The sequence below is a fragment of the Tachysurus vachellii genome, chromosome 12, assembly GCF_030014155.1.
Source record: "Tachysurus vachellii isolate PV-2020 chromosome 12, HZAU_Pvac_v1, whole genome shotgun sequence".
NCBI lineage: Eukaryota > Metazoa > Chordata > Actinopteri > Siluriformes > Bagridae > Tachysurus > Tachysurus vachellii.
Genome location: NC_083471.1, coordinates 20740462 through 20760444, shown reverse-complemented (window position 1 = coordinate 20760444; position 19983 = coordinate 20740462). Strand labels below are relative to the sequence as shown.

General features: G+C 37.9%; 1 protein-coding gene across 1 annotated transcript in view; it reads left to right on the top strand.

Annotated features, from left to right (window-relative positions):
* The first annotated feature begins 216 nt into the window (after positions 1-216).
* The window catches only part of snx18a (sorting nexin 18a), a 19944-nt gene continuing 177 nt past the window's right edge, over positions 217-19983 (top strand). Inside the window, exons 1-2 of the mRNA XM_060882839.1 lie at positions 217-2055; positions 18839-19983. The exon at positions 18839-19983 is cut by the window's right edge and continues 177 nt beyond it. Coding sequence (XP_060738822.1) covers positions 588-2055; positions 18839-19092 — 1722 coding nt within the window. The 5' untranslated portion in view covers positions 217-587 and the 3' untranslated portion in view covers positions 19093-19983. The remainder of the gene's footprint in view (positions 2056-18838) is intronic.

Sequence of the window (19983 nt, the reverse complement as noted above, 5' to 3'; positions counted from 1 at the left end):
TATGGTGTGATGTGGAGCTAAATCCAATCCAACTAGACACCTTAATTATAATAACGTGTCTTAAAGAGTTTTATTGCTTTTATACCATTAATAATTAACCGCGTTGAGTTCAGCGTTGTCCCCGCCCACTCAGAAATGAACGAAGCTGCCTGATTGGTCGCTCAGCTCCGCCCTCTAGGACTCGTGCGTATGACGTCAGGCGCTGTTGTAGAGGCAAGACCGCTTGTGTGTGAGCGGGTGGGACGTGCGCGCGCGCGCGGCTACCTCACTGTGAGCTAGAAAGTCAAACGATGGAGATGTGATCGCTCTACGGTGGGATTTTAATAACAGTTTCCATAGCAATTATAATGAAAAATCCTCGTTAATGGACTCAGGATACGGAGGTGGCAGGTTTTCCAGGGATAGACGGTAAAAAACGGTGTGTGTCTCTGACACGTAAACGAGGCAAGGCAGAAAAAGTTGTGTCTCGCGCGCGAGCTGGTTTGTGTTTGTTGCACGAGCGCGTTTATTTACCTCAGTTAGCTCGTTAGCTAAGCAGCGCAAAGGATTTACACCGTCCAGGTGTTATTAAGCAGATTTGTTTTATAATGGCGGGTCTACGAGCGAGAGCGCTGTACGACTTTACTTCTGAAAACCCCGGAGAGATCTCAGTTAGAGAGAATGAGATAGTGACTCTGTACAGTGAGCAGGACATCGAGGGCTGGCTGGAGGGACTGAACAGTACCGGACACAGGGGACTCTTCCCTGCTTCGTATGTAGAGATCCTAAAGAACGAAGTATCGTCTTCAGTTAACAACAGCACTTCTGTCGATGCGCATAAGGGATCCCAAGGGGTCAATAATATCAGTGCTGTAGGAAACTATACGTCAACTTTTACAAGTGGTTTAACAGCACCGCCTCCACTCCAGCAGCACCAGAGTTACCCAGCAAGTCAAGGGAGTGATGATGACTGGGATGATGACTGGGATGACAGCTCCACAGTGGCTGATGAACCTGGTGTCACGCGTGGAGGTTTACACGATTTCGAAAACAATGGTCCGAACACCTACAGGGTGACCACGTCGTCCATGGCCCGAGGCGGCAACGCTCAGCAAGCCAAGAGTTCGGCTACGGTCGGCAGGAACCTTAACAGGTTCTCGACGTTTGTGAAGTCAGGTGGCGAGGCTTTCGTGCTCGGTGAAGCATCCGGCTTTATCAAGGACGGCGATAAGATCTGTGTGGTGATGGGTCAGTATGGGCCCGAATGGCAGGAAAATCCGTACCCTTTCGCATGTACCATCGATGATCCGACCAAGCAGACGAAATTTAAGGGTATGAAAAGCTACATCTCGTATAAATTAACCCCGACGCACACGCAGAACCCGGTGAACCGAAGATATAAGCATTTCGACTGGCTGTACGATCGGTTGGTTGAGAAGTTCCCAGTCATTTCAGTTCCACACATCCCAGAGAAACAGGCTACAGGCCGCTTCGAGGAGGATTTCATCTCAAAGAGAAGGAAAGGTCTGATATGGTGGATGAACCACATGACGAGCCACCCGGTGCTGGCCAGGTGCGATGTTTTCCAACACTTCCTTACCTGCAGCAGCACCGACGAAAAGAGCTGGAAGCAAGGCAAGAGGAAGGCGGAGAAGGACGAGATGGTGGGAGCGAATTTCTTCCTGACGATCAGCCCACCGCCTTCTTCGCTGGACTTCCAAGACGTCGAGAGCAAGATCGACGGATTTAAGGGCTTCACCAAAAAAATGGATGACGGTGTCATCCAGGTGAATGCCACACTAAATGAGTTTGCAAGGAAACAGATCACTGGATTTAAGAAGGAATATCAGAAAGTCGGCCTGGCGTTTAAGTATCTCAGCCAAGCTTTTGAGCTTGACCAGCAGACGTACTCGGCCGGTCTGAACCACGCGATTGCGTACACTGGCGATGCTTATGAAGCCATCGGAGACTACTTTGCAGAGCAACCGAAACAAGATGTGGACCCGGTGATGGATCTGCTGGCACTGTACCAAGGACATCTCGCTAACTACCCTGACATCATCCATGTTCAGAAAGGTATGTATCACATGCTCATAGTTTCATATCCAGAGGGACTGAAATAGTTGGGCTTGTCTAAACCACAGTGGGCCTTTGCATGACCCCATTTGTTTGCTTGAAACCCACAAGTGTAGCTTGCTCTTGGTTTCGTTTGACTGCTGAGTCACATGGACTGCGTCTCTGCTGACATGACGTGTGTGTTTTTCCATTGGCAAATACACAGACAGAGAGGACCTAATGTCAGTGTGTGTGTTTCTTGGTGGAACATAATCCACTGTTTACATAGTGTAGATGATAGTACTACTGTAGCAGCAGGCTTCTGATTCTGATTAATAAATTCTAGATCAGTTTCAGAATCAGAAGTAAGTTACATGATGAACACTGGAGCAAAAAAAAAAAAAAACAAACAAAAAAAAACAGATGCCAGGGCTATTTTCAGTCCCACGTTACAGCAACTAGTCTAATATTATCTAGGGATAATCTAATAAGAGGAATAGACAAGTAGACCATAGTTTAATGGCGTGGCACGAACATATGATATAAAGTGCTTATATCTGTTTTTCTGTTATAAAGTGTGCTCTTTTTATATTGAATATTGTCTTCTGGTAATGTGGGATTCTGAGTTTTATATACTATCTGCTTAATTCTGTTGGTTCTTGAGTTATTATTAATTTTTTTTTGTTATATTGTATAGCATTGTTGATCATGTAGTATTGGTCTATGCTTATTAGTTCTCTCAAGTGATTAATCAAGAGTAGTCTCAGTCTCCCTTAAGGTGTGAATCGTGAGCACTAATTTATATTGAAGGTGTAACTATCTCAATCTCCAGAATGCTTTAGCTCTTGATCTTGAGTTTATTCTCTTCTGTCTTCTGGTAAGGAAGAGAATAAACCGTGTCTGTAGAGGTTTGTAGGTAACTCAGCTTCTACCTGTAACACAGAAAGAAGTAAACAGTCACGTTATTTATTATTAGGATTCTGTTTTTAATTGGCATGTGTTTCTTGTGCAAGCAGATTTATTTATAAATATATATATATATATATATATATATATATATATATATATATATATATATATATATATATATATATATATATATATATATATATAAAAAGATTGAGAAGGTAAGTGAGGTATATAATTATAATAGGCAAGTAATATATGATTATTATAAGTTTAACAGTACTTTCTGATTTCTGTTGTGGTCATTTTATAAAAAAAATGGCTAATTCATAATAAAACTACAGTCTATAGTTGTATAATAAGCTTGTTAAACTAAAGTGGGTACTTTTAAAATGTTGTGCTTTATTCATTGAAAGTGAAACGTTTTTCTCTTCAGTATTCAACCCTGACTTTAACCTACCAGCTTATTATTTCAAAATAAATGTAATCAACTCTACATTAAGCATTCGATGTTGTCATTAACACACAGGTTGTGGAGGATTTGTATGTTTTTTTCTGACAGCATCTGATTGAAATCAGCTGCACAGACCAACTCTCCAGATACTCTGTTACTAAACAATACGGGTGAACACAATGCCTCCGTCTGTATCTGTTTAGCGCTTTGAATATTTGTGTCTGCGTCTGATTTCAACCCAAAGCAAACACGGGCTAAACTCAGATTGAACCTGTATATGAACCGTACCGCATTATCTCTTTAACACCGGAAAAGAGACTGAAAAGAATTATTTTGGGGTTGTACCTAATTTTAAACGAGCTTGTAGTGTAATGTAAACAGGCACAAATCTTATCAGGTGACTACTAAAGACAAATGCACAGTAACACAGTAAACACTGTAAATACAGACACGCAGCACGCACTTGTTCATGTTAACGGATCGTTGATGATCGCTCACTTTTTCTTCGCTGCCTTTCCAGTCTCACGTCAATCGGATTTCCGGCAAGCTTTTTATAAAAACAGGAGTATTTGTATCTGTATTTGTGTGTGTTTAGAACGTTTTATCTGTTCAACCCAAATAATATATTCGGTTACATCCCTAATAGAGATATATTTTCAGGCCAAAATGTACATATCGTCTCCAAACCTTAATGTTGTGTTTTTAAGGAAATTAAGGTGGTGATTTGGCTTTTTGGTTTGGATTTGACTAACAAAAAAATAGTTCATGGCACTTTTGCTTTTATCAGAAAGGAATGGCTCCTGGACAGAGCATTGTAAAGACAAGCAGCTGTTTTGGTTGAGTGATAACTGCATGACTACAGAGACATAACTGCTGAGAGGCTGTGCGATGACACCGGTTGATACACCATGCTGACTCTGCTGTAACTCAATGAGCTTTCACCAGACACATAGATCGATCGCACTACTTTAACCTTTTGAGACCTCTAACAATGAGAGCGTTATCTATAAATCTCATATTACTAGAAAGAATATGATTACTTACGGTTTAGTCTGTGTTCACTGAACATGAGCTTGCTATAAATGTTCCTGTTATTTGATTGCTGAAAGGTTTCTCATGCTTTAAGATGTTCTCACACTATACCGATTGAAAACGTGTTCCTTATTAACTTCTTTTCTCACCAGGTTCACGTTTTCATGAGGTAAAAATTAATTCTTAAATATTCTTAAAATAATAAAGATTTTTTTAAGACTTTTTGGTTTTATTAAGCATGTCACTTAGTCTGCAGTTTTTGTAGCTAGGAAATGACACTTTAAACCCACAGACCTTTTATTCCGGCACCATAGTGTGGTTCACAAAAAAATGAGCAAAACCTCAAGCACGAATGGAACAAATGTCTGTACAATCACAAAATAGTGTCTGATGAACAGCTCGGCGTATTCAGCGTAGGCTAACCAGTAGCAATAGGTGCACGGGATAAACAGATTACATCTTCAGATTATAATTTTTGTTCTTGCCCTGTTGACAACCAGAAAAAAATGTTTTTATTCACTTTGGCACAAATACAAATCTTTGATATGTAGCTGCATTTAAACGTAATGCGCTTCAAGCGTACGCAGCAAAACCTCATCTTTCTTTTTGCTTTATTTGAATAACAGACATTCTTTTTAGCTGGACACTGTTAGCGCTAATGTTAGTTGATATACAGTATCACCTTTGCAGCATCCCATGCATGTAGAGAATGTGCTGTCAGAGCGACATTCTACTGAAGTAAGTTATCATTAAACGTGGTAAAATGCAGCACTACTGGTTTGTTAGGAACTTTGTATATCAACAGGCTTATCGTGTATCACTGAAATTTTGGCTTATAATATTGTGATAAGATATTTTGTTCACATCGCTTTGATCATTCTTGAATTTTTTTAATTTTCTTTTATTTTCTGTGATGTCAAGTCTGTCCTCATTGAACAGCAAAGTGTGTGTGTGTGTGTGTGTGTGTGTGTTTAAACCTTTACACAAATACGCTGTATATAAATTGCTGAATCTGTTTTTCTGTATCTTATTGCATTTACTAATGTTCATGAAGAACAATTAGACAATTAAATGACAATTTCACATTTAGGATCACTGGCTATTGAACTACACACGCAAAGGGAAGCACACAATATCTATCAACAGTAACGAGACATGAGAGCTGGTAAAACGCCCGTCTTGTGCCGAAGACCGCTTTTATTTAATTGAAGCCTTCTTTTGGAGACAATGGTAGGAACATTGTGGTGATCAGGTGTTGTGTAATAAGTCTGTAATACAGTCATTTACTGTCTCTAAATGAGCTAAAAGATGCTGCAAGATCATTTCCTCTGCTTTTGGGAAGTAACTAATCCCAACTGCAGTCTCACCATTACAAATGATTAGGCTTGTAAACACACACCCTTATCACAAGAGTGAGATTGGATTTGGTTTGATTTATAACACAGGCTTCTTGATTTTGTTTCTTAAAAAAAGTAATATTTATAAATACTTCCAAATATTTAAATAAATCAGAATCAGGTTTATTGGCCAAGTGTGTTGACACACACAAGGAATTTGGTTCCAGCTGTTTGTAACTCTCAAAAGTACAGACATAAATAACACTATACTGTACAAGATAATACAAACTATGAAGACAATAAAGGTTGTGATCTGGGGTAAATGTCTGATTGCAATGCCTGAGTGTCATTTTAACTGTTAATAGAACTCCAAAGTCAGCTAAAATGCCCAGCTTTCACTTTCTGTAATCTTTGACTCTGTAGATCGTGGTGGTGCTGAGCTGGTGGCATGTGAAAGCTACTAAAGAGCTCTGTTTATCCATTAAAACAACGTCATGTAAGCAAATGATTCATAATACATGTCGTTCACAAAATGCAAATCGTGCTATCAGTCAATTCACAAGTACAAATGATTGCTGGTTATTGCACAGACTGAGCAATCATGTGACCAGGATGCTTTCCGTATACTAGTTATCTGTATATAACTCTTTGGGTTGTGCAGCCTTGGACCTCTGGAGTTCAAACAGACAACTTAATTGGATGCAAAATGAATAGTATAATGAGTTCCGCCGTGCATATCATCACATCTTTGCATCACAATGCATCGATTGGGAACAATTTAGGATTAATTATTTCATCAGTGATCATTAGCTTTAGTATTAGATATAGTATATAGATCTATTTATTAGATATAGATATATTTATTAGATCATTGTTCTGTTACCCATTGGGGTGTGTATTGGGGGTGGTTGGTTGGGTGGGGTATTAGAGCGCTCATGGGAAACGAAACATGAACCGCTCATGTGTATGAACACAACATATTGATCCGTGTCACTATAAAACAACCATTAGACGTTACGAGCCTTTAGTTACACGTCCTCTCGCACTGCTCTTGACTTTCAGTAATTCTCTTTCGTCTCTTCCCATTTATGACCAGTGAAAAATGTGGCAGAAAAATCCGTTCTGCCTAATTCTCATGTCGGAATAAGGAAGTGGTTCAGCATGTGACCACACATCATTCTGCATTTTCAGAAAACCGTCTACATCAACGGATTTTTCCAGCTGCCCTTACAATAGTGGGACAAATGTGCTGAGTGGGGAACATGTGTTTCCTCTCCCTGTTCTGATCCACCAGTCTGTTAAAGGTCTTTTATTAAACTGTTTCATATGGTGGCTCCTCAGTTGGCTCCTCTAGTGGTGCACAAGTGGTTTTATGTAAATGATCGGACATGCATCGCTTCAGATTAATCAGAGGAGTCTATATCACCGTATATAGACTCAGTAACTTCATGATTTGGTTCATTTCACTTTCTTTCAAAATTTAAATAAAGAAAAGTGATGGCTGAAAAGACTCCATCATAAACTATGTGCATTTTGTCTGTGTTAAACCAATTAAATCTCACAGTACGTACCGTATATCTCAGTGTACATGAATATATGCTACAGTGGGGAGGTTAATGTAGACTTACAACAAAAAAGGGTCAAAGAACCGGACATTTTGTGTGTTAGGATTTAGAGAATGTAGGAAAACTTTTGAAGTATGTTGTTAAGTATGTAAGATATTAATACTGGGGAAACTGAAAACCTTTTGATTTTCACCCTTTTCTATTTGAGAATTCACAAAATAGTGAAGCTCAACCACAGAGAACAGACACATTTGCTCTTGTACCACACTTTGTTGAGTTAGTAGACAACCACAGTTGAATAGGCGTAGACTAAAGACCTCAGAGATGACGTGCGGAGGCTGTGCAAAGACACAACCGCTTTTGAAGGCGAACAAGCTTGCATCCTCTCTGTGGGTTTATATCTGCTGTCCTGTATGTGTGCAGTACTGCAGCTGGTGCATTTAAATGTTTTGATTTGCATGAAGACTGCAGGAAAAGCACAGTGCAAGAAGCAAAAGTGATGTAAGCACATAAACAAATGTTAGCACATAAGGAAAATTGAAGAAGAATAGTATATGCTAGTGCAATTTGTGTGAAACTTGGAGTAAACGGACTTAGCATGAGTCGTTTATAATAACCACAGGCCTGGACTCATTGTGATTGAGTCATGAGCGTGGTGAGAGAAGCCTCTCTCAGGAGCATTGTTATAGAATGGTATGTATGCATTACTGTGAGGCAGTTTATTTCTAGTTCTGTTGTCATTTTAAATACAGTTCTCACAGCATAGGACTGCAACAAAGAACACTTCTTTCACCTTAGTATAGCTGTGGATGTATATGACGCATGCTTTATCATTTAGAACGTTTTATACCTATACTATATTTAAATATTTATCAAAATCAGGTTTATTGGCCAAGTGTGTTGACACACACAAGGAATTTGGTTCCAGCTGTTTGTGACTCTCAAAAGTACAGACATAAATAACACTATACTATACAAACTATACAAGACAATGCAGACGATGAGATACAATATAGACAGAATGAGTATTAAATATGAATATAGGATATATGACTGATCAGTTATGTACATAAATTGTGGGAAGTGCAAATAACAATGTTGTGCAGTATTATGCTTTTTGTACAATATATATCAGCAGTAATGTGTGTAATATATACAGATGATGTGATGACTGACAGTCCTGATAATGCAGTACTTATAGATATGAAGCAGGGAATATAATTATGGTGAGTTGTTAATCAGGGTGATAAGGGGCCTGGGGAAAGAAACTGTTCCTGTGTCTGGCAGTTTTAGTAAACAAAGTTCTGTAGTGCTGCCAGAAGGGAGGAGCTGAAAGAGGTTGTGTCCAGGGTGCGAAGGGTCGCTAGTGATTTTTCCTGCCCGGTTTCTGGTTCTTGTGTCGTACAAGTCCTGGGGAGTGGGCAGGGGGGCACCAATTATTTTTTTCGCTGTTTTTACTGTCTGTTTCTGTCCTGTTTTGATGCTGCACCAAAGCAGATGGTGATGGATGTGCACAGGACAGATTCAATGACTACAGTGTAGATCATATATGTGTGTGTGTGTGTGTATGTATATGTGTGTGTGTGTGTGTGTGTGTGTATATATATATATGTGTCTGTGTGTGTGTGTGTGTATGTATATGTGTGTGTGTATGTGTGTGTGTGTATATATATATATATGTGTCTGTGTGTGTGTGTATGTATATATGTGTGTGTGTGTGTGTGTGTGTGAGTGTGTGTATATATATATATATAATAATATATATATAGTATGTGTGTGTGTGTGTGTGTGTACAAATGTGTGTGTATGTATATATGTTTTATATATATATATATTTTTTAATTTAATATTTAAAATGATTATATTTACATTTTTTAATTTTTGACTTTTAATGTTACATTATTTATATCAATATTTATTTTGTTTTAGTCTTACTTTATCTTTAGTCTCTTATTTGTTAATAAAAGGGAGTTTTTTTTGTTTTGTTTTGTTTTTTAGAGTCTTTAGTTGTCTGTATCAGCATGAGGCTTCCTGACTTGAGTCAGGTGTATTGAAGTGGTTAAATTGGGGAACAATTATTTGATCTTCGGCAGTATGTGCTAGACTTTGCTCACCCAAGTTAAAGGATGTTCTCTTAAAGGAAGGTTATGCAGAGGATGTTACAGAGACAGTGGTAGAAAGTAAAGGTCAGAGAAAGACACACACTTCTGTCACTTTACAACCACTGAATGTTTTTAATAAGAAGACCTACAAGTGCAGCATAAGGATCAGTTAAAGCTGAATGAATGTAGGAAAAGATGTTTCTGAATTAATACAAAAACAAAATCCTGATCTTTTGTTATTTACGCCGTGTGTCTCAATGCAGTTTCCCGGAGGTCTGGAAGTGCATTGTTGGGGGTTGGGTGATTTAGGAATGTCCCGCATGTTTTCCTTCAGTGAGGCAGGAAGTCAAACATCTGTGTCGCTGAATTCTTTCTGCACGGCACTGTGTGACGCTGCAAAAAAATAGAATGTGTCTTCACAGAATTGAACAGACCCTTCAAAAGTAGCTATACTGTCTTAGACTGTGTGAAAAGAACTCTATACAGTGTTAAATGGACTGTGTGAGAATAAGACTGACTGTGGAAATAACTCTATACACTGTTCTATAGACTGTGTGGAAATAACTCTATACACTGTTCTATAGACTGTGTGGAAATAACTCTATACACTGTTCTATAGACTGTGTGGAAATAACTCTATACACTGTTCTATAGACTGTGTGGAAATAACTCTATAGACTGTTCTATAGACTGTGGAAATAACTCTATACACTGTTCTATAGACTGTGTGGAAATAACTCTATACACTGTTCTATAGACTGTGTGGAAATAACTCTATACACTGTTCTATAGACTGTGTGGAAATAACTCTATACACTGTTCTATAGACTGTGTGGAAATAACTCTATAGACTGTTCTATAGACTGTGGAAATAACTCTATACACTGTTCTATAGACTGTGTGGAAATAACTCTATACACTGTTCTATAGACTGTGTGGAAATAACTCTATACACTGTTCTATAGACTGTGTGGAAATAACTCTATACACTGTTCTATAGACTGTGTGGAAATAACTCTATACACTGTTCTATAGACTGTGTGGAAATAACTCTATACACTGTTCTATAGACTGTGTGGAAATAACTCTATACACTGTTCTATAGACTGTGTGGAAATAACTCTATAGACTGTTCTATAGACTGTGGAAATAACTCTATACACTGTTCTATAGACTGTGTGGAAATAACTCTATACACTGTTCTATAGACTGTGTGGAAATAACTCTATACACTGTTCTATAGACTGTGTGGAAATAACTCTATACACTGTTCTATAGACTGTGTGGAAATAACTCTATAGACTGTTCTATAGACTGTGGAAATAACTCTATACACTGTTCTATAGACTGTGTGGAAATAACTCTATACACTGTTCTATAGACTGTGTGGAAATAACTCTATACACTGTTCTATAGACTGTGTGGAAATAACTCTATACACTGTTCTATAGACTGTGTGGAAATAACTCTATACACTGTTCTATAGACTGTGGAAATAACTCTATAGACTGTTCTATAGACTGTGGAAATAACTCTATACACTGTTCTATAGACTGTGTGGAAATAACTCTATATACTGTTCTATAGACTGTGTTAATAACTCTATACACTGTTCTATAGACTGTGTGGAAATAACTCTATACACTGTTCTATAGACTGTGGAAATAACTCTATACACTGTTCTATAGACTGTGGAAATAACTCTATACACTGTTCTATAGACTGTGTGGAAATAACTCTATACACTGTTCTATAGACTGTGTGGAAATAACTCTATACACTGTTCTATAGACTGTGTGGAAATAACTCTATACACTGTTCTATAGACTGTGTGGAAATAACTCTATACGCTGTTCTATAGACTGTGGAAATAACTCTATACACTGTTCTATAGACTGTGTGGAAATAACTCTATACACTGTTCTATAGACTGTGTGGAAATAACTCTATACACTGTTCTATAGACTGTGTGGAAATAACTCTATACACTGTTCTATAGACTGTGTGGAAATAACTCTATACACTGTTCTATAGACTGTGTGGAAATAACTCTATATACTGTTCTATAGACTGTGTAAATAACTCTATACACTGTTCTATAGACTGTTTAAATCGAATGCTTACTTCAGAGCTAGTTCTTATAGAATATGTTAATAATAATAATGAGTTTGTTCTAATAATGTTATTGTTTCCATATTAGCAGCTTGCACAGAACAGGAAAGGTTTGTTTATCATTTTATGATAGACCTATAACCTGTTCTACTGCATTAACATAACTTTAAATGAATAAAAAGTACAGGCTCTGTTCTGTTCTGCTCTGATCTTCACACCATCCACTTGTTGACTGTTTTCCTCCAACAGCACAACCCTCTATTGTTTTAGTTCTCCTGGTGATAGTAATATAGCAATAATATAAATCTCATTATCTACTGGATTTAAATGGCTCCAGTGGCATGCATGTACAGGATGGTAATGAGCACTGTGTCGCTCTGTATATACTAATTAACGACCATGTAATTAGATGTTTTGACGCGTCTTCAGGTTGGTCATGTGACGTACGGTGTTCAATGTAGGAATTAATGTCCGAAGTTAAAATGTCCAGAACTGTTTTTCTAGTGCTGCTTGATTGTGTTTTCACCAGAGCTGTGTAGAATTCAGATCAAGTTAATTGTAGGAGAACTTTAAGTGAAATATGTGTTCGTAGTGTGTGATTGCGTGAGTGAATGAGTGTGTGTGTGCCCTGCGATGGGTTGGCACTCAGTCCAGGGTGTATTCTGCCTTGATGCCCGATGAGGCCTGAGATAGGCACAGGCTCCCCGTGACCCGAGGTAGTTCGGATAAGTGGTAGAAAATGAATGAAATGAATTAATGAATGTGTCTGCAATGTGACTAGGGCTGCAACAAACGATTATTTTGATAATCGATTACTCTAACGATTATTAGAACGATTAATCGACTAATCATCGATTATTGTCAATGTCATTGACGACTAATCAGTAAGTTTTGAACGATTATTCAGCTTTTTCAATTAGTTGAAACATTGAGTTATACATATTCTAACTATAATATAAAAAAAGTTTGCATGTTCCCCGTGCCTCGGGGGTTTCCTCCGGGTACTCCGGTTTCCTCCCCCGGTCCAAAGACATGCATGGTAGGTTGATTGGCATCTCTGGAAAATTGTCCCTAGTGTGTGATTGCGTGAGTGAATGAGAGTGTGTGTGTGCCCTGCAATGGGTTGGCACTCCGTCCAGGGTGTATTCTGTCTTGATGCCCAATGACGCCTGAGATAGGCACAGGCTCCCCGTGACCCGAGGTAGTTCGGATAAGCGGTAGAAGATGAATGAATGAATGAATATAAACATCTCTTGGCAGCAGTATTAAGAGCTTCATTTGTAAAACAAGTGTTCAGTTTAATGAAAAGCAGCATGTAACAGCGTCCTTTCTGCACTGGCCTTTTTTGGATTTTCAAATAAGTGCTGAATTAAAATGAAGAAAGGTCAGCATATCAACATGTTCACGTGACAAGCTTGCTCTTTTTTGTGAGCAAATGTGTCCTTCAGCAGAGTTCACAACGCAAGTTCTGCCTTGCATGTATTGCACACAACTGCATTTTTGGTTGGATGTTTTGTAAAACTTTGCTTGTTCGCATTCGCTTGCACTCCGTCATTAATTTGCGCTTCTTTTAAAAGTTCTCTTCTACCGCATTTGTTAGGGCTGCATTACACTCTAGCGCTACAGCGCCGTAGCTGTCAAATCGCGATATTGCAGGCCCTTACATTAGGACACGTGAGAACAAACGACTACTCGACAACAAAGATATTTGTCGACAATTTTTTATTGTCGACTAATCGTTTCAGCCCTAAATGTGACACAGTGTTGCTCTTATCAGTTTCTTTAAGATATTAAGATATTAAAAAATATCTTGTAAGAATCCAAAGAAAGAGAACATACAATGGGACTTTTTCATATCGATTGTGTTTTTTTTTGTGTGTGTGTCTGTGTTGCTCATGTAAAGACAAAATTGCTGAGGATGACTGTGCAGTGAGCCTGATATAAGACTATTTAAATGAACGTGTCCTAATTCCCTGGGGACTTTCCTGTAGTGACACTCCAGACGCGTTTTATTAAGCCGTGTTGGTCAGCGCTGAGGAAGTCTACGTTCTGCCTTCTGTTAACTGACTCACCAAACTAGGAAAAAATGACATCATGGACAAATTAGACTAAACATTCAGCATTGTTTTTGCTGCAGTGCGAAATGATAGATTGCATAAAAAAATTTGTGTCTAGGTGTGTACGGGTTAGAACCTTGACGCAGTTATTGTTATTTTTTCCGTTTTTACAGCATTGAGGTCTGGTGAATTAGACAATGTAGGACAGATCTCTACTTCTTTGGTTGCTTTAGTATGCTTTAGGTCATTGACCTTGCACAGTGTGAAGCACTGTTCAGTGGGTCGTAAAACTTCACACCATCACTACATGGTAGCTGTACATGCCCACACCATGAAAACCTTATTTTTTTTATATATATATATATATATATATATATATATATATATATATATATATATATATATATATATATATATATATATACGTATATATGTATATATATATATATATATATATATATATACATATACATATATATACATACATATACATATATATGTATGTATATATATGTGTGTATATATATATATATATATATATATATATATATATATATATATATATATATATATATATATACACACATACATGTGTATATATATGTATATGTATATATATATATATATATATATATATATATATATATATATATATATATATATATATATATACATACATATACATATATATGTATGTATATATATGTGTATATATATATATATATATATATATATATATATATATATATATATATATATATATATATATATACGCTTTTAGATAGACTATCTAAAAGCGTCCAGCGACTGTTGACCAAAGTGTTGTTATAAGAGGGTACGTCATTCGCTTTGAACATTTTTGAGGCCTGAAGTGCTGCTTTGTTTATTACTTGTCAGCCTGTAGTGTGAATTGTGTGTGCAGCTTAAGTAGTTCCTACTTCCTGTGTTGCTTATTTATTACACGCCTTTATTCGGCTACCGTGATGCCTGCTTGCGCTAAACTCACTGCCTCGAGTGTCTGAGAAGGAATTAGGTGGATGGTTGAACCGTCACTGCACACTTGTTGTATTCACTCTCAAATCATTTTCCTTAAAGAATTTATTCTAGTTGATTTGATACCTCAGACACTGCCACAGGATAGTAATTGTCTAAACCTGGCAGAACTATGGTTTGAAAGGCACGGGTTGGTCTGTGATGTAGGATTACTAATTACTATAGCAAGTCTGTATTGGCTTTGTTATAAGATCTTATATCTTTAGTCTGAGGAAGCTTATACCTCATATAATCACACATAATATACTCCTTTTTGCATCTGTAAGTTTGTTAAGCAAAGTTAGTAAATTTTTCAGAGATGGTGCAGTGTTTTGCGTCATCGGCTTGGAGACACGCAGGTCGACTTGCATGACGCATACAGCACTGTTACAACTAATTGTACTAGTAAAACATGCCGCAAAGATGTTGACCAGACGACACAGTTCATAATCAGGCAGCCATTAAGTTTAGTCAAAAACAGTCCACATACACATGTAGGTAATATAATTACCTTCATTGTTATAATGAGTTTATTCACAGCTAATAACTGGTTAGGTGTATTTACAGTCCTGACTTAACTTCCACTTCCAGCTTGATAAATATTAAACGGTTAAGCTAGCGACGAACTAGTGCAACGGCTGACATGCAACCAGTTTCCCTGCAATGATGTAGCCAGTAAATGAAACGTACATTTCTAGCCACGTCCACTTGTCTAGATTCAGCATCTACCACAAGTGATATTATCTTCAGTCAGTGATTTTTTTACTGCAGAGTATGTCAAAGGATCTTGCTCAAGGAATTCTATTATTGTTGTTGTTGTTGTTGTTGTTGTTGTTGTTATTATTATTATTATTATTATTATTATTATTATTATTATTATTATTATTATTATTATTATTATTATTATTTAATGCATGCATCAGTATTCTGTCATGTTGATCTTTTACCAACTGCCAGAAGCTCAGCCACATGTGTAGAGTTAACACCTACAGTGTTTATATCCGTCCAGACATCCGTGTTTCTATATGACACAAATAATCTCTAAGAGAGTTTGTTATTAATGAAGTCTTATTTTAAAGCTGTTTATATCCACTTTGCTTCGCAGTTTCAGTCAGACTCAGAGAAATGAACACTGAAGGGATCGAGTGATCTTCATGTGCCCATGACAGCCTTTAGAGTCTCGTTCTTATCTGATAGAAGTAGAACCTGGAACCAGAAGTGATCTTCTGCTGTATCTCATCCACCTCAGATGTTTTGTGCATGCTGAGATGCTTTTCGGCGCACAACAATAAGTGATGATCTGGCCATGTTCCTCACACCTCTCTTACCTCTCTTTTCCAAAAGGGACAGAAATGTCACCCATAGAAATGTCGCTCATTCACTGTTTTTTTTTTGTTTTGTTTTTACACCATTCTGTCTTAACTCTTAGAGACTGTCGTGTGGAAAATCAGGAGATCAGCAGTTTCTGAAATATTCAGACCGGCCCATATGGCACCAACAACCATGGCACAATTAAAGTCATCACAGATCTCTCACTTTCCCCCTATTCTTATATACGATGTGAACATTAACTGAAGCTCTTGACCTGCATCCCCATGACGTTTTTACTTGTGCTGCTGCCACACGATTAGCCCATTAGATGACTACATAAATCTACAGTTGTTCCCGATAATGAGGACTGTCTCTTGAGCTTGTGTCTCGTGTCTGATCGGCTCCTTAATAAATATTTAAGGAGATGTGAGATTTCTTTTGCTGACTGCTTGATTGTGCCATGCTGCCTGAGCTGAAAAGATGAACTTAACAAGCACAAACCTTCTGGAAAACAAGAGACCAGGCATTAAATTCAGTCTTTAACATAAACAACAATTTTGTATGTTTATGATAAGGTTAAATAAACATGCCAGTGTTTAGTATCCGTGTTTAATTATTTGAACAGGATTCGATTTTTTTTCACTTATTTAGAAAGGTTTCTTCCTGGATTTGTTGCTCATATTTTCAAGAAACTTTAAACCGCATTTGTTTTGGTGTTTTTTTTTTTTGTTTTTTTGTTTTGGTGTTTTTTTTCAACTGCGACTGTGAAACCGAGCTCTAGGGCATATGTAAATATTTCAGTGTTTGCCAGATGCCCATAGTTAGTCAAATCTTGTGCATGTCCTCATGACTTTAATGTCACAGTAACACATTAAATTAAACCTTAAACATTAAACCTTTCTATTTTGATACGCCATTCGCTTTGCTTTTTTTTTCTTCTTATCTCAATTCACGCTCACTTTTATGACAATAAAGTGTTTATCAGCTGCTGAAATATTTTCAAGAGTTTTCGAGTTTTGTTCCTGCAGTACTGCACATTTTCATGCCTGTGAGTTGCATTTAAATTCTTAAAGGAGATCGTTAGAAAAAAATGTTTAGTCCCAGGTTGTTTAGTTTAGTGATGCGGGTTTAGAAACTTTGTCGTGTAGCTAATGGTAGTTTGTCCTCGGTTGCTTTCACATGTTTCTTCTCTGAAATGCTCAATAACAGATTTTTCAAAACAAAATGCGTCTTCATGTGGTAAAAAAAAAAGTAATCAGTTTCTGAAACTGAATTGTTTATTTATTGCAGTTGGTCATGACATTAAAAATAAATATTTGTGTAATATAAGCATGCATACATTCATACTTTCTGAAGATATGTGTAGATCTTAAAGACGCTGAGCATGCAAGACAACTCAAGATCATTATGCAAGGTTGAAAACACACAAAACAAGAATATTAAGCTAGCGAGCTGGTTGCCGCAAGCATTTACCAGCATTGTTATCTGGCAGAGGGACTGTTACTAAGTACTGACTAGGGAGGGTGTGTAAACTTTTGCACATTTTGAACTCCTTGATGTTTACAGAGGTGGCGTTTACCGTTGAAGTAAAACGAAGTAAATACGACGTGTCCTGTAAGGGGTGCCAAAACCTTTGCATACACGTCAACCACACAGACTGTGTGACGTGAGTGAAACTTATACTTCGAGTTCAACAAAACGTGTGAAAACATCTAAAGTTTGAGGAAATCCTGTTTTTATCGCACAAATGATAAGCAGTGAATGTAAGAAAACACAAACTGATTTACTTCACCTTCACAATGTCAGAAGAACAAAGCAGCTAAGGAAACATTTTACTGAACATTTGGCATTGAAGCTGGTATTCATGTGGCATTGAAGCTGGTATTTCCCCTTAACTAAGATGTTAAGATTATGTTTCTTTTTTGTGTGTTATGAGAAATTTGAGCTGTAATTTGATCTGCCATCTGTAATTTTATCATTTTGTTATGAAATCTCGCTTGAGTTACTTTGGTACAGGTTTCAAATCGAATGAGATCGCATAGGGGTCGAATACATCACGTGCCATGTACTGTAGTGTTGCTCACTAGAAACTACTAACACGTAGCTTGCGACAAAAAAATAGACTCCAAGCTTACAGATGTGACTTCGGGACTGCAAGAGCTACATAGATTACACAAACCGGAGTGCCATCGTCCATCATTTTGCCTTTGGAACAGACATTTTAACTTCAGTGAATCACACTGATGTCTACAGAAAAGCTCTTTTGTCTTTGCTAACCTTTGCGGACTTTCACTGATTTCACAACGCAAGCTGTTTCGGTTATTGAGAAATGTGCCACAGCGTATAGTAACAATGTGTAAGCAGTTGTAAGTATCCAGTGACTGCACAATGCTTCTCTTATCACTGATTAAGATTTTATACAGATTGCTTTGAACGATGGTAGTCTTTGTTACTATACGTGTAGTTTACACGTATACACGAGTGTAGTGTAATGATTAACTTTCTAAATAACACAGCAAGATTCACCGGTGTTGGGAAATACATGTGTAATAAAACGACCAAGTGTTGCGTGTTTATCGTTCCCTCTGTTTGTCCTATTATGTTGCATGATCCAGGTCCAGAACGTGAAGTACTGTATTGAAGATTGTGTGTTTCTTTTCAATACTTTATTTATTGTTGTGTACATGAAGCGAGACAGCTGGCAAGAGTTTACACACAAGTCAGCGGTTATAATTCACTGAAAGATTCAAATACATAAGTATAATCTCGGATTCTAGCTTGTTGCAGTGGACAGAAAATGGCAGAAAATAAACAGAAAAAACACCTCGTCATGTTCACCGCATTGTTCTTTATATATTTTAGTATTCTTCTGTCTAACCCTGCTGTGTTCCCACAGGTGCCCTGACCAAGGTGAAGGAGAGCCAGAAACACGTGGAGGAGGGCAAGATGGAGCGTCAGCAGGCCGACGGCATCGCAGAGCGCTGCAACATCATCTCGTTTGCCACGCTGGCCGAAATCCAGCACTTCCACCAGATCCGCGTGCGCGACTTCAAGGCCCAGATGCAGCACTACCTGCAGCAGCAGATCAGCTTCTTCCAGAAAGTCACAAGCAAGCTGGAGGACGCGCTCAGGCAGTACGACAACGCCTAGATCCTCCTCACACACCCTTCGTCCTTCTCCCAGGAGCGAGGTGAACGTTAATCAGCCTCTACTTTAGCAATACAATGAACTGAGAGAACCTTCCTCTCTGTTATTTCTATCCGTTTCTTAACCACACGACGAATGTCTGGTCACAGCTCAGCGAGGCTAAATAAAACATAGTGGGGAAAGTATGTGACAAGATAGCGTTAACTTTCTCCAGGAGAGGTTTCCAGATCAGAGGGGTGAGGGCTGACGCTTCGGACAGCTCAGTTACGTTACAGCTCTGTGGAACTAATAGTGCTCAGAACGACAAGCATTCCACCAGAAAGCACAATTTCTGCTTTACTAACACTGTAGGTTATTTATTCAGGAAAATTCTGAATACAAATCCTGTCATGACCTGCAGCACTTCCAGGTTAAGCGAGCTTATTCACATATGTTTACAGCGATCTGACGAGCTGTCTTCACTTTGCCGTGCCTTTCGACCCTGTCTTTATTGATATTTTTTATTTCTCTTAATTAACGTTCTATATATTATATATTGTACTTATTCTAAGATGTTTTATAAAGCCGTATTTTTTTTGCCCTGGCTGCTAAAGTAAGACGGAAATCCGCCGTGTTCTATTAGGAGAAGACCCAGGAACGGAATTAGGCCCTAATTTGGTTGTCAGACTTTTTCTTTGGGATTTTTTCCCCCCGCTGTATTTTCAGTAACAGTTGAGAAAACAGGATTAAGCGAAAACAGCCGTGCCCTTGGTTGCTCGCCCAATCATTCGTTAAGAGATATGAAAATATTCCCATGACACAAGGAGCAGTGTCAGAGTGCAGGGATCTAAATACAGCCAGAGATAAGAAACTAAAAACACGCAGCTCACTCAGGATTCCACTTCTGTTATCTTT